A 16,326-nucleotide genomic window follows, 5' to 3' on the forward strand; every position below is an offset into this window, starting at 1 on the left:
TGTGAGATACACATTGCATTGTCTTAATGATCCCCTCCCTCAACATAGACCATCTAGGGCACCCATTGGGCTCCTTTGGGCAATCAAACGCACATAGGACATGGATCTTAATAAGCCGAGATACAAATTGAGGTTTCTGGATGTGTGTGCAGCTTCTTTGCTCTTCCTTTTTGTGGAAGAAACAAAAAAACAAACCAGAAACTGTTCAGTAAACTATAGTTTCCCAGTTTTGTCCAAACATGGTTAATTGTGATTAATGTCTTTGGAACAAGCAAAGATATTAAGACAACTCTGAACCATGGGTTCGCAACCTGGCTTGTTATAAAGCCAATAACCATAGTTTCCTGGTTCAAATGAAATGGAAAACTACAGTTAATTGAAGACTTTGGCCTGTTCACTTTTGCGAAGAGGATGCATGCATGGAAATTCTTATCTCAGCTTAGTAAGCTGAGATGTTGAGATCAAATTTGGCTTTTCTCACCACAGCGTCCCCAAATATTCCTTATCAAAGTGAATAATGCTTATTTAAATGAGACAGAGATAAAAGGGAGAGTTGGGGGGGATTTCTGTTTCATAACTGCTTTGATGAATTTTGCGGATTTAAATTGTTGCCCTTTCTGTTGTACAAGGATACAGTTTTAAGTGAGTATCATGCAGAGGTCATGTGAAGAGGTCCATCAAATGATACATTGGGGGGGGGGAATAAGGCACGTTCACAAATGCAGGGCAATCACAAACACACACCAGCTAAACCTACAATTCTCCTGGTTTTTTCACTGGCAGGTCAACAAGAAAAGTAGCAGCGTGATAACTCATACACAAATGAAGATGTCCTACATGGACAGAGGCTATCACTATGCCCTAAAGGTAATGTGGGAACAGGCCCAAAGTATTCTGGGTCAGCAGTGGTGGCTGGCACCCAGTGGGGCTGGTAGGGCAGAACTTCAGGAAGCCAACAGAACATGGAGGCGGGAGCCTGAGGATTTCTTCATGGGCAACACAGAGTGAGGAGGAGACTGACAGCCAGTGCCACCCTGGGAAAATGGCTTTTGCCTCTCCCAAGAGCCCCATCAATGCGCCTGTCTGGGATCTGGATTGGCAGAAAGTAGGGGGCAAGCTGAGGGCTGACTGAGGGGTTGGTGGGGCAATACCCCATCCTCCCAAATAGGCCCACCTCTACTGGGGTTACCTCTGACTACCTTGTCTGATTAGTATAAATAACTTTGGAGAAGCTCTTCAAACATCCCCTTTCATTCATCTAAAAAAAGACTGCATCAATTTTAATCATAGCTTACCTGATTTAACTGATTCGGTGCGTTCCGTTTCATTTGCATCCTTACCAATCCAGAGAAATATCTAGGATGTGATGAAGAGAGAGACTGCTTCAACAAAGTGGTATAAATTGGAGGTTTCGCCACAGTTTGACCTGTACATAAAATACTAATGACCAGCATTCAAAGACAGGGATGATTTCTAGTCATTATTTAAAATTCAGCTCCATGATTTGCCCACCTCTGTGGGTTTGCAGTCCCATGGCCTTGAAAAAAAATTTCAGGCTGCATGTAGTCTTATTTCCACCTCATTTCTCTGTTGGCCATCAACTTTTCCCAGTCTTCCCCAATCTGGTGCCCTCTAAATGTTTTGGACTCAGCACACCCAGCATGGCAGTGATCAGGGATGATGGGAGTTGCAGCACAAAACATCTAGATGGCAAAAGGTTGTAGAAGTCCGACATTAATCTGTCCTCCTCTCCTTCAAGCCATTTGCACCCCTTAGGACAACAAAGGTTCTTCTTTCGGTGTCCACATCATCAGAGATGTGGCAGGTGGCTTCATGGGACAGGGCCTGCTTGGTGGTGACACTCCAACTGTGGCATGCGCTTCCCAGTGTGGCTTGCCTGGTGCCTACTTTGATGTCATTTTGATGCAAGGCAAAGGCCTTTATATCCCCCCAGTTTTGTCCATTGCTTTTGTGCACATTGAGCTCCTTGGAGGAAAGGTGGGATGTAAATGTAAGAAATAGCCTGGAAAATTGCCCCCTCCTGCATATGCTTCCCCAAACCATGGGGGGGGGGTGGAGAGACTGTTGGCTCCCTCCCCCCAGATGAAGCACAACCCCCAGATTCCCAGTTTTCTTTTATTTATTTTTAAAGAGCAAGTTTTTAGTATTTGTAGAGCACGAGATACATGACAAAATGTTCAGGCACTCTTCTCATTTATTTAGCAAGGAGCTTGCCTGCTCCCACCTTTCAGTTATGGATGCATATTTGTTGGTTGTTTTGGAGTATTTACTTGTCCCTCTTCCCAGAAAAATTCCTTCGGATATTCATGCCCCAACCCTTAAGATACTCCTAAGAGGCTGCATGCACTGTGGGTGACCTTGCCAAGTGAAGGGAGGTGGGTGTCTAGGAAAGTGAGAGGTTTTTTTTTTGGGGGGGTTGCTATTAGAACCCTGGCTAGGGAATACCTTTCCCAGAGAAGCTTGTCTGGAACCATCTCTATGGTCTTTTGAACACCAGGCAAATACCTTTTTATTCACCCAGATCTTTTAACTGTGTTTTGAATTCAAGCTGTTTTATACTTCCTCTGGGTAATGGCAGTTTTCTGTTATCTTTCCAGCATTTTTTTGCTGGTTTTAATTATGATATATTGCAATTTTTAGCATTATTTTGCTTGCACGCTGCCCAGGGAATATTTATTGATGGGCAGCTAAATAAACTGTGACAGAAGAACTAGCGGAAGAATGATTGACAGGAAGGGAGTTGGGACTGACTGCTAGCGTGTGCCAGCTGAGAAATGAGAGTTGGAGAGTGTGGTTGTGAGGGACAGAGAGGAGGAAATGAGATGAGAGAGATATTAAATTACATATTTAGGAGAGTTGGCATAGCTGTTATGAAACGGAAGACAGTTACTATAAAAAAAATTGTATATGAAGACCATTTGTGCTGAATATCATGTTCCTTAATTAAAAATATGTCTTATGTTCAACTGACTTGTTTTCTGGTTTGGGTGGATTCTCAGATACATATATATAAATAGTCATCTTTTTACTTTTGGCAGAGCGTCTGCTAAGTTCTCCAGGTCATCTCTGAGAAAGTGGTGTGAATGACTCATTTAAACATGTTTTCAAGGGAATTGCTCAATAGCCAAGCCAGAGATGCCAAATGTCATGTTGAAATGGGCCCCAAGAAAGCCAAACATCTAGGACATTCTTCTGGCAAATATAGTTATTTCTCAAATACATTAAAATAAACATCTTTTACAACTGCTTGTTTTAAAATAGAGGTCTCTCCCTCCCCCCATGTCTCCTCCTTTAACTTCACTTCTTTGGAGTTCTGTGTGCCATTCATTTCCTTCACAGCACATCCCAAGATTTTCTTTTATCATTCTTTGAACTGCTTTACACAACAATTCAGTTAGAACAGGGGTCAGCAACCTTTTTCATCCATGGGCCGGTCCACCGTCCCTCAGACCTTGTGGTGGGCCAGACTATTTTTTTTTGGGGGGGAATAATCGGATTCCTATGCCCCACAAATAACCCAGAGATGCATTTTAAATAAAAGGACACATTCTACTCATGTAAAAACAGGCTGATTCCCGCACCATCTGCGGGCCAGATTGAGAAGGCAATTGGGCTGCATCCGGCCCATGGGCCTTAGGTTGCCCACCCCTGAGTTAGACCAGGGCTACAGAATGAGCCTGGGATAGGCTATACCATTTCAGACTAGAAATAGGGGTTGCCACAGCTCCCAGCACATAAAAAGCTAGCATTACAAACCAGCCTGCTGTGCCCGTTTTCTATTTGCAGGTATCTTTAATGGGATCGGGATTTGAAGAGGTGATTACTCCACCTGCAACCTGAAGTGGTGCAGTCCATTCTTCTTCTTACATGTCCTTTCACTTAATGCTGCTATAGGTGTAAACCAGACTGTATGTCTCGTTTGTCCCACACAGCTCCGTTCATAGCATGTGCCTTACCTGATCCCAAGTATCTAGCAGCATGACGTCATCTTCAGCCAAGTCCTCCTGAGTGAATTCTCCAGGAACCTCCTCAATCTATATTTTTAAACAACAACAACACTTAGTGACATACGTTCCTGTATACAAAATAGCACAAACTAGTCTACAATGTTCTCTGATTTATGAGTGGATGTTGAGGTAGAGTCCATCTTATGCTGGAAGTGGCAGAAGCTATTTAAGATCTGGTGAAGTTTGGGGGTCAAAATCGCAAGCAATGGACAGTATAGGTTGGACTGCGGGAGGTTGAAAGGGAGAAATCACAGCCAGGAGAACAGTTAAGAGACTGAGTCACAGTCAAGATAATGCAGTCAGGCGTTCAGGACCAGCTGCAGCAAGAGGGGAGGTCAAAGTGTCAAGAGTAAGATTATACAGTGGTACCTCAGGTTAAGTACTTAATTCGTTCTGGAGGTCCGTTCTTAACCTGAAACTGTTCTTAACTGAAGCACCACTTTAGCTAATGGGGCCTCCTGCTGCTGCCATGCCGCCGGAGCACGATTTCTGTTCTCATCCTGAAGCAAAGTTCTTAACCTGAAGCACTATTTCTGGGTTAGCGGAGTATGCAAGCATTTGTAACCCGAGGTACCACTGTATCTGGTCTTTACTTGAGCATTCACTCTGATTATACAGTGGTTATACGGCAGTGAGCACTCATCCTAATTTGCTGGTGGGGTGTTCATATGGCTTTCCATTAATAATTTGTTCATCCCACATTTTCCAGTGCATTCCCCCATCACGTTCAAAACCTCAGAAAGTCTTCATTCCTTTAAAAAAATGGATCTGTTGCACAAAGGCAACAAAATGCTTTAATCTACTTTAATCGCACAAGCCTAAATTTATGGTATGTGCTTGAATTCCTCCTACAAAATAGTGACTGTCAGGAGGCACCCATATTTTCACAAACCGAATAATGTGGAACATATCCTTCTTGGCCAATCAGAATCTAGGACTAACCATAAGACAGAGATGTTCCAGGTGGCATTACACCTATGGCAGCGCTTGTTATTTAGCTGTCTGGAAACTTACCCAGGCAGTGAATTTGAGGCTGCTGATGATTTATTTTTAATAAGCAATGGACATATTGTGCTTGCACTGAGGAACCAGGTTTAGAAAGGATTTAAATAAAGAATAAAATGCAGTAAATCTGTTAAATTAACTAGACACCCGGTGACTTTATTTTTTTAAACCAATTAGCAGATTATTATTTTTTAAGAGAAACACTTTTTTGGTACAGAACATTGCGTTTTAGAAAATTAGGACAGATGTGTGTGGGAATTTGCATTGCACCCGTTACTTGACTAATGAGTAAGCCGCCACCATTCGATACAATATAAAGCTACCAAATAAGAGAAAATAGGACAGTGACTACTAAAAAGTTCATCTCCCTGTCCCTTTGCACACAGAGCAACTAGACTGCTGCTAAACGATAAAATTAAACTGGATATTTCAGTCCTTCTCATACAACTTTGAAACAAAATGTAAGCCCTCTTACACTGCAGAAAGTATGTGTTTTCATAATAAAGCCAAGCTTTGTTCCATTAATATGTTCTTCCTTAAAGCTTCCTGTGTTTAGTTTTGACTTAATTATATAGTAAAATTGGAAGATCTCAGTGGAGTACCTGCTTAGTATGCAAGTATATAGAGCCTATAAGTCAGTTGCTTCTTTCCTTCAGAGTCCAGATACACTTGATGGACACAAGGAGCCATGATTTATTAGATATTTAGGTGAAGCAATGAGCAGATAAGAATCTCTCTGTATTCTTTTTATTTAATTAATGTTATTGATTATCAATGTTTGTATTATGAAAAGTGGTCCTGGAAAATGTTTTGTCTAGTTTTTTAAAAATTATATGTATGTATATGCAGTGCTTTCTTTCTTAAAAAAATGTTTAGGGGTACTCTCATTTTGACTCAAGAAAATCACCATTTTATAGTTCAAATCAGGGGGGAGGGGAAATACAGTAAATGGACAAAAGTACAAAGATTCACAAAATGTTGGGACTTCCGGGTTAGCGCCTCCGGCAATGGCGGATTTCCTCTGATCGGGAGGAATCCGCTTCGTGGAAATTAGGGTCTGGACCGCCACGGCGAGGTGGAGACCCATCAAAAACCACAGGCGGGAGAAGCCTGTGGACGTGGGATTCGGCAGGCACCTTTTGCGCCTCCCCTACTCGCGGGGAAACCCGGTTTCGGGGATCCAGAGCGACGTGGGGTGAGCGGTGCGGTGCTTCGAATCGACTGCTCTTTTCACGGAGTGAAGCCACATTGCTGTTGCCGGAGAGCGCTGACTTTTTCCTGTGGACAATTGGATTTTAAACAACTACCCGTGAGTAGAACGGAAAATTGGACTATGAAATATCTTAATTTGGCACCGAAGCGGGAAGGCTCTAAACAGGAAGTCCGCCTTCCGCTTTTGTAAATAGATTGAAGCAAAGACATTGCAAGCTAAAGTCTGGAAAGACTTTTGTAAAGAACTAAATCTCCATCGGCTGAAACTACTAAACCCCCCTTGGAAGCAGGAGAAGAGGCGGGAAATCTTAGATTGTTCATGCCTGCAGGAGAGAGAGTAAAGAAAGATAAATTTCCACTGCCTTGAACCTGGGAACGGGTTGCTAGGAAGACAGACGTTTTGGGAAAGTCCATTGACTGTGAATAAAACGTTTGCTGATAGATAGTTAAAAAAGAGAAACATATTGAATCCAATGTTTCCTTTTGCATTTAAAAGGAACAAAATATTTGAAAAACAAAAGTAATTTTGTTGCTGGATCTGCTTTTAAAAGGACGGATACAAACAGAAATTGTTTCCCCTAGAGGGAGCTTTGAAAACTGTTGTTGGAGTCGATCTGGGGAATTCTCCAGCTGTAGAGATTAAAGATCGTGAGAACCAGACATTGACCTTGAACAAGAATGTGTCCAGAAGAAGCCTTAGTGATTGCTCTTTGCAAGACAAGCGCTTTATTGGGACAGCTACATGAGAAGATGGATTTGATTACTGTTGCAGTCAATAATTTTGGACAAACAGTGAATACCTATATAGAAACCACTCAGGAATCGACCCAGGAATCAGCTTTGACAGGGCAAGTTGTGCAGAAGACAAAGGAGGAGGTTGCTGTTAAACCTCAAGAAATACATGTGGAGAGAGCCGAGGCTTCGCAGGAACATAAGCTGTTGTTTTTGATGACCGAACCTGGAGAAAGTCAGATCTGGAGAGATGGAGTCTCGTTTGGATTGGAGATGGGAAATTGGATAGATCCCCCTATGCAGGGCTGTTCTGGCTTCTGGGATCTGGTTTTGCGCCCGGGGGAGTCTGGAGTTTTGGGGGCCTTTAACTTTGAAACATGCCTTGAAATATCTTTTGGATTTTAGTGCTGACTATGGAGAATGGGCCGACCTGTCAAGAAGGGATAACGACATTGTTAGGTTGGAGTCTCCCCGAGATCTACTCCTCAGCGATAAAGGAAGGAAACTAAGAACAAGATCAGCAGAAGACAAAGTAAGGTGCAGGTATAAATATGAAGAAGACCTGCAGAAGGGACATGGAAAAGAGTTAAGAGCCTCAGATAGAAGATCACCAGGTTGATGGACTAAATGGAATGGATAGAAAGGACTGACAGAACCCGAAACCAGGAAGAAGAGACGGTGGATGAAGATTGGAAGAAAGTTTAAAAATTCATTTAGAGAAATATTGTAAATTTAATGAGTGTTAGAAAAAATGTTGGAATGAAACTATTTGGCTTTAGTAGAAATGCTATAAGGAGTTATGTACAAATAAGTTTTAAGACTTAGGGCTTTTTATGGCAAGATAAGGTTAAAATAAATTAAGATAATTTAATGACAGAACATAGTGAAAGATGGAAAGGATTTGCTGAGATAATTAATAACTAGAATACAAAAAAGGGAGGTGTGAGGAGGTCGATGAAACAAGATAATGAAAGATAAAGATTTGGGAATATTGGATTTGTTTTTAGTTTTTTGTTTGCCTTTGTTTTTGGCTTTGATGTATTGTGTGTTTTGCTCTCTTTTTTCTTTTTATTGACTTGTATTGTTTAATTTCTTTTTTTCCCTTCTCTGTAATTTTAAATTTTCAATAAATATCATTAAAAAAAAAAGATTCACAAAATGTTTAGGGGTATGCGTACCCCTGTGTCCCCGCAGAAAAAAGCACTGTGTATATGTATGTTTGTATGTATGGAAAGAGAGAAAGGGAGAGATTCAACAAAGCTTTCCTTGGAAAAAAATGTTTTAATCCATGCCTCATGAAGATCCTTTGTGTGACCTACATTTTTATCCACCAGTGTTGACTCAGTTAATCAATATCTTCTTTGCTTATTCTGGGCTTGAATACTCAGAATTCTTAAAGGACCCTTCTGTTTTCACACCTATTACATTTCTCAAGGCAAAAGGAATGTATCGAACTCCAAACATAGTACAGCTATATACCTGGAGGTTTTTTGGCTCTTGGCTCTCTTTGACAAAGCTTTTGAGCCACAGTATATTACAAATAAATATATATATACTTCTAGGTGGCTTAGTGGACAAGGAGAAAAACACTGGCCAGAAGGAAATGAAAAGGGGAAAAATAAAAGACAGAATGGCAGGATTGTCAGTGGGTGGGGCAGCATTCCTCCAAAATATGATCAACTATAAGGCAGCCTACATCTGAGACCTCCATGTTACGATAAACTTGCTCTATGCTCTGCAAATGATGTTCTTCTTTGCCCTGCAAAGGATGTGAGTAATCTTATTTAAGAGCCAGAGACGGAATGACCATAGTAATCAAGGGACAGAACAGAAACTATCTGCCATATACTTACTATAAACCTGCCGGTCTTATTAGAACAGCCATAAAGACGTGGAGGGTGGTCTTCGGACTCAGTCAGTAACTGTGCAGATGTCTGGTATTCTTTCTTTCCACCAAGGGCACTCCAAAATGGCTCTGGAAGATACAACAAAAACACTTCCTTGGTGAAATGCCCTGTGAACAAGTGTTGAGGAAACAAGACTGCTAGGGGTGTAAAATTTCAACACTGGGTGCTGCCTAAATACAGCTGTGTGCTTCCATCACTGGGCTCCTCTATGGAAACCAGGAAGTGAACTCTCCAGACAACGGAACGACTCTTCTTATATTTGCAGCTGTGATCTCCTGGATGATGCGGACGCAGTTGAAAAGTGTGTGCATGTTCTGTCCGTTTCCCTCCCACCCACCTCCTCCTCTGTATGGCCCTGGGCACTGGCAACCCACGTTACACCACTAATACGGCCAGTAATATTAGGAAGCCGTTTTCCCGAATGTCAAGGGCTGTGGACATCTCCTGCATCAAATAATAGAACGCTAGAATTGTAGAGTTGGGCTCACCTGGTTCCTGGCCTTCTTCAATCCTTGAGGTTTGGCACTTGAGGACACCAGCTACATACTGCGCCCCCTTCTCTTCTTCTCTGCTTGCTCCTTTCCCAATCCAGGTATACCCAGCATTACTTGGCAGTTTCAAAACGAAAACATCATTGGAATTCAACGAAGTGGCATCTGCATCAACCTGAGACAGGAGTGAGATTGCATCAGTCTCCTGCTTCTTCTTTTTTACTTCTTTCCCATTTTTGCAGTTTGCAACATTAATTTAAGCCCAGAACAATCCCTCTGACTTCACAGGTGCCACTCAAGATGCAAGCTCTTAAAAGGCCAACACAAAGAGAGAGTCCTAATTATAATGTTAAAAATAAACTAGCAGTGAAAGGAAGGTTTTGCTGTACACACATCTCCATTCCCACCCAGCAAAATCATCATCATCAACAACAACAACAACTTTTTAGGAAAGTGCTTTTGGCAGGACTTTCAATTGACTCATAAAAGTTGGATCTGGATAACACTGAAAAATGCATACGAGCTTCAATATAATCCAGTTTCAGCGCGGCAATGATACAGCCTAGTCAGCAAACATTCATATGTGGGACCTGAAATCAGTATACAGGGCCATTCAGCTGAAGAGTTGCACAAATAGAAGACATTGCAAGGATGCCCAGTAGCACAACAGGACTCCCTGAATCTGCTCCAGAGGGTCAAGGATGTCTCTTTTCTGAAGCCCTGGAGAGGTGCTGCTTTGGCCCATCCATCCCTTGGTTTCATGTGGACTGTGAACCCCTCGCGCCCGTTTTATTTCCCCCCTCATATGGCATTCTCCTACGACGACTGCTACTTTACCCTATCTCTTCCCCAAATCTGGAGATTCCCCATGCTATGAAAATCAAGAGGGGAGAGCTGCTTTGATTGCATACATACGGAATCAGTGTATTCAGCAGTGAGCTATATGAACCTCTCTCAATAGAAAACAGCTTGCTAGGGTCTTATCACACCTTTCTACCTGACTGGGGCATATCTGCATGCAGACACACGTGTCTGCTACCATCACATCTAGTTTGTCCCCGACTCTGGAATTTGGTGTCCGTTTCATCTTGCTACACGGAGAACAGGTTTCCGAACGCCTATTTCTTACCTCGACAATCCTGGTGATGGATGCTAGGTTCCTGCGGATTTGGAACAAGCGTGTTGGAGCAGCAGGCTTCTGTCCGCCTTTCTTGGATGTCCCATCCTTGTAAACAATGAGTGGTTTGTCTTTGAACAAACTCAACAAGTGCAGGGGCTCCTTTCCTTGGCTGACTCTGATCTGCAGCGACGTTTGAAGGGAACAGCACAGAAACAGATTTTTACGAGGCTGCCTGCTGCCCTGGCCTGCCCTGGCCAACAGATGCTTCGCTGGAAGTTGGCAAGAATGAAGAGTGGCACGTTTCTCTTGAATAATTCAAGCTTACGTGACTGCAGTGTGTGTGTGCAGCCGTGGCTTTCTAAACCTGCCTCTCACGGAAGCAGAAATGCAGCATGCCATTGCAATCTAAATATTCCTCATATAACATTCTGGTGTGTGCATGTGTGTTTGGTTCAGATTTGAGATTTGCATTTAAATGCAGCAGGAAGCAGCGCCCTGTTTGTGTACCTGCCTGGAGCTGGGAGAAAGGCAAGGAGCATAAAGCCATCTGGGAATGAGAAAGCACCAACCAGGCTGATTATCAAGAAGGCTGCCGTTAAAGAAGGAAGCGAGAAGAGCTCTTTCTTACAACTGATCCCTGGAATGCATTATCAGTTGATCTTTGGGGTGCATTATCTAATAATAATAATTTATTATTTATACACTGCTCATCTGGCTGGGTTTCCCCAGCCACTCTGGGCGGCTCCCAATCGAATATTAAAAACACAATACAGGATTAAACATTAAAAACTTCCCTAAACAAAGCTGCCTTCAGATGTCTTTTAAAAGTAGCATAAATGCTTATTTCTTTAACATCGGATGGGAGGGTGTTCCACAGGGTGGGAGCCACTACCGAGAAGGCCCTCTGCCTGGTTCCCTGTAACTTGGCTTCCCACAGTGAGGGAACCGCCAGAAGGCCCTCGGAGCTGGACCTCAATGTCCAGGCTGAATGATGGGATTGGAGACACTCCTTCAGGTATACTGGGCTGAGGCCGTTTAGGGCTTTAAAGGTCAGCACCAACACTCCAGTGCAGTGAGAATAGAAATACTAATGTCCATCAATGGACCATGAATGCTTCCACTCAGGCACCTGAGATTTCAGATAGTCCAATGCTACACAGAAGGGGTTGGTGGACTCCAGCTTCCATCAGCCCCAGCAAGCGTGGCCAATAGTCAGGGATGATGGGAACTGCAGTCCCACAAAACGTGAAGGGCTGCAGGTTCCCTGTTCCTGCTGCAAGTTAATTGCAAGCATCTCTTACAGCCTGTTCCGAGGCACCCAACCTGCCATGTGTCAAAGACTTGGTACTTGCTAATATTTATAAAGCGCCTTCAATGTTCCCAGCACCTAACCAGAATACAAGAGGATAGGTAGCCCTGCCCCGAGGAGCCTACAATCTAAAATTTGACCCATGGGAAACAGCAGCAGAAGAGGAGACAGGGGTGAACAAGGTGCTTGTTTTTATGGTTATACTTCCAAGCTGGAATCATGATAACACCTCTTGCTTTTCTGGGATGGAGGAAGGAGACTGTGCGCAGAAACCTCCGACTTTGTGTATCTGGGATGCTGCCTACTCTACCGAGGTAAGAGTCACATCCGTGCTACCACCTAATATTTGCCTCTGGCTCCAGCCACCACCAGCATGCAGCCTCTGGAAGGCTGCTCACAAGGGAATGAACAGCCCCATGGCTGTTAATGGTGGTGCAGGAAGGACACAGGCAACAGATGAGAAGCAAGCTGCCCCATACAGATGGATAGAATTGGGGTCGGATGGTGATTGAACAACTGCTTCCTTAGGGAGCATGTGGACATTAAACTATGGTCAGACCCAACCATACATTTAAATCACATTGCTCCCTGCCCCCAGAATCCTGAGAATTGTAGTTCCCCCTTACAGCTAGCATTCTCAGTATTCTTAAGAGACTACAGTTCCCATGCTTTAAACATGTTCTGGATGTGGTCTGAACATGTGGCGCTTCTCTTGCACAAGCGCCAAAGAGCACAATGGCTTCCTTTGGCATTTTGCAAGGGGGTTTATCAAAGTCCTAAGGCAGACGTACAAAAGTTGTGTCTCTGTCTGCAACTCCACCCATAGAGTCCATGTATGCACCTGATCATTGCTCGGCTTGCCGAGACTACAAAAAGGGGAGGGCAGGCCACAATAAATGCTAGGCAGGAGTGGGCAGGCTGTGTTTGGACTGACTGCTCACAAAAGGAACAGACCTGCCCTAACGGCTGAACAGGATAGCAGGGGCAGGAGATCAGGAACCCACCTTCCTCACAGGTGAGAAGGGAAGGGACTGGAATCTCCCAACCCACCACAATAGGCATTTCAGCCTGCACAGAGGCAGACATTAATCCATGTCAGTCACAATCTCATTGGCGCCCTCCACAATTTAGTCCACGTTCTGTAGTGCAGCGTTCCCCCTCAGTGCAACTTGGGAATTGTTCAGATCAAGAGAAACTGTTCAGATGTCCACAGACTGCAGGAAGTTCTTCCTTCCACCTCCCCACAACCTGTGCAGGACTTGGAAGCCAGTTTTTCGTCCTGCGCTCCTTGCAGGTAGTTGCAATGGGATGTACAGGTGTGATCAAGGGAGGAGCTGGCCAAATGAAACCAACTTCACACACCACAAATTGCCTGTGCAACGGAGAAGGCAATCATTTGCAGGTCCAGCAAAGACTCCCAGGGAAACATGGTGCAGAACTACTTACAAAGGTAAACAATATTTCAAGAGCCTCCTTTTATTGTAATGTAGCCTGCAGTGCCATCTAGTGACATAAAATATAGTTGCACCACGAGTGTATTGCGATTAAGGATGGAAGGTCAGTTTTGGTGTCTCTCAGGTTCTCATTTTTTCCAGTGTGGAGCTCAGTTCTCCACATGAGTTTGCTATTTTGTTTTTCCAGAAAGCCCTCCTAAAAAACTCATCAGCACTGTGGATTTCTCCTGACACCCTTCTGTATGCAATTTTGCCTAATATGCACATTTTTGCAAAGCAGCTTCTGTTAATATAATGCATTTCCACATGTTCTTTTCACTAATATATGCAACTATGTTAACCTTTTACACTAGCAAATGCATTTTTGTTTATATTACTTGGCTGCAGAAGTGTGTCGTTGAAGGATAACTGTATTTTACTTTGCATTATTATTTCAGAAAGTGCAAATTAGGTCCGACTTTACATGGGAACTTAATGGAATTTCTCTTCCCGCCCCAACCTTAATTGTGATCCTGTTTTTGAATAGGGCTTAACTAAATATGCAATGAAGGGGGAACATACAGAAGTGGGCATCTCAATCTCCCTCCGTGTGACCACAAGTTACAACCTGCAATGGCGAAGCCTCCTATACCCTGCTTTTCTAGGGTTTCCAAAGACACAGGAGCTCCCGCAAGTACAGGGTGGGTGTGTTTGTCTTTCCCGCTCACAGATAGTTGCCCTTAAATCATTTGGAGGACAATAGGGAGCATGGGCTTCCAGCCTTTCTCAACCTGTGGTTCCCCAGATGTTGTTGGACTACAACTCCCATCACCCCAGATGGCCAGAGCTCAGGGATGATGGGAGTTGTAGTCCAACAACATCTGGGGACCCACAGGTTGAGAACCGCTGTATGCAAGAAATAGAATGCAGCTTTCAAGTTGCTTGTGTGACCTCCTGTTTGCACCATCAATATTTTCAGGCTCATCAGGAAGGCACCAACCTGGACTGCGTGCCCGTCTAGTGACCGGTCGAGCTGAACTGTCAAGAACGCTGAAGTAGTCAACTCATCTAGGGTGGCATGAGCTCCTTGCCTGTGGATGGAGAAGATGAGGATAAAACGCAAGTCCCCTTAGAAAGGTGAAGCTCCTGACTATAGGAGTCAAAGCACATGGGAGTGGCAGAGGTGACCAGCTGGGAGAACCCGCAATTGCCTTCGGAACTGCAAAGCTTACCCCCCAAATGAGTAGCCGACCCCATCCAAAAGATTCAGGGAGGTTATTGATAGGGCAGTATTAAGTATGGAGTATGTGGGACCTGAAGAGATAATGGATTAGGTGATCGCTCATCTATCCAAGAACTCCTCAGGTCAATCCCTTCAGGTTTCGCTCTAGAATGTAGAACTGGGTCATGCCCCACGGTTTCAGGCAGGTGGGATCTTCCCATAGGCCAAAGCTGGAGTGCCCCTATTGCAGATTTAGCTATTTAAAGCACAACTCAGTCCGATTCTGAAGGCCTGATGCAGGCATAATGTTATCAGGCAGAGTGAGGTGGCTCCTTCAGGTGGCAGATTCCGGGAGGGGGGGGCGGAGAGGATGTTTCAGCTACCAGTCCAATCAGCTTCCGGTTATGGAATAGGGGAGGGATCTTTTTGTCCTTTGCTCCTGGCACCAAAACATCTTGCGGCCGCCAAAGGGGATATTGGTTTTCAGAGAGGCTCCTTGCAACGCATCGAGGATAAAAACAACAGTAAGCTAAGAAGCAGCATGGCTTCCATTAAACATACCATGTGTAGATTATCTGTCCTTTGGGATAGGTGTACAGTATGATGTAGCAATCTCCGCCATAAAACTGCCCATAGCTCTGAGGTTCCACAGGGATTCTGCCATTGCTTTCGACGCGCCAAATCTAAGACATGAAAGATGTCACGGGGATGGATGAGTGGGATGGATCACGCTCGCTGCCTTGGCTTCTTTAGCCTTGCACAGCTTCTCCTGGCTGGAGAGGCTGTGCGCGGCTGCGGCAATTCCCCCACCTCCTGCAAAAGCCCACAGGAGCCGCACACCCTTTAAGGAGCGTGCGGCTCCTGTGGGCTTTTCTACGAGGAGGGAGAAGGGACTGACTAGCCACGTCAGTCCCTTCTCCCTCCTGGGGAAAAGCCCGCAAGAGCAGCGCAAAGCTTGTGTGCGGCTCTTGGGGGCTTTTCCTGCCTGCCTCCCCCCTGCATTCACTCCATAGGACGCACAGACTTTCCCCCTTAGTTTTTAAGAGGGGAAAAGTGCGTCCTATAAAGCGAAAAATACGGTAAGTATAGTAGGCTCCAGTATAATACTGTTATAATTTTGGATATCCCTAATAAATGGTAGGATTTTGATTATTTGGGGTATGAAAGGAGAAATACCAGCTGCAGAGGAATTCCTAGGTTGCATATGCAAACCAACCTGGCCGAGCAAGGCCCATTAAGAAACAATACAAGGCCACAGGCAATAGAAGAGAACTGTCCTTTCCCCATTGCCCTGAGGTGTGAATGGGTGTTTGGAAGGTTGTGAGGTGACAGGGAAAGGGAGTCTTGGGCAAAGGTTGCTGTGTAGAAGGAGGAAGAAGAGAGACTGGGATCCATCTTGGGCAGGCTGGCTGCAGGTCTGCTGGGAGAGATGCCTTGGGCTCCAGGGCTGCATTGATGTGGGGTCCAAGCCTGTCTTGAAATGACCATGCTGTAGGATCTGGACTCCCCCCCCCCGCATGCAAACTGAAGGTGTAAACAGGTGAACAAAGCATATTTCTTAAAGCTATGACATACTCCTCTGTGTCTTGATTCTCCAAAGGAGCACAGACCCCGGGGTGAGTGCCTGGAGCACCCTGGACTCTTGCTACTGCTCGGCGGGAGGCACCCAACTTTTGTAACAGTGCTAAAAGCAGAAGTCATAACAGAACCTCTCCACACTTGCAGAGGATTCTGTATTCAGAGGAGCCCTTCCCCCATTTACAGGGTTCGGATTCCAGGTAATTCTCAGACTCAGTTGTATGTCACATACACAATCTAGCGCGTGCCCCCCCCCCATAAAACCATGTACTAGACGTATTTGTATGGG

General features: G+C 44.4%; 1 protein-coding gene across 1 annotated transcript in view; it reads right to left on the reverse strand.

Moving 5' to 3' along the window:
* Window positions 1–16,326, reverse strand: part of SCIN (scinderin) — a 49,232-nt gene that overhangs the window by 4,018 nt on the left and 28,888 nt on the right. The window contains exons 9-15 of the mRNA XM_082193923.1: window positions 15,021–15,142; window positions 14,238–14,328; window positions 10,505–10,675; window positions 9,373–9,550; window positions 8,831–8,952; window positions 3,978–4,055; window positions 1,296–1,356 (exon numbers count right to left, since the gene is read on the reverse strand). Coding sequence (XP_082050049.1) covers window positions 1,296–1,356; window positions 3,978–4,055; window positions 8,831–8,952; window positions 9,373–9,550; window positions 10,505–10,675; window positions 14,238–14,328; window positions 15,021–15,142 — 823 coding nt within the window. The remainder of the gene's footprint in view (window positions 1–1,295; window positions 1,357–3,977; window positions 4,056–8,830; window positions 8,953–9,372; window positions 9,551–10,504; window positions 10,676–14,237; window positions 14,329–15,020; window positions 15,143–16,326) is intronic.

Source organism: Podarcis vaucheri (genome assembly GCF_965113315.1).
Source record: "Podarcis vaucheri genome assembly, chromosome: 12".
Classification (NCBI taxonomy): domain Eukaryota; kingdom Metazoa; phylum Chordata; class Lepidosauria; order Squamata; family Lacertidae; genus Podarcis; species Podarcis vaucheri.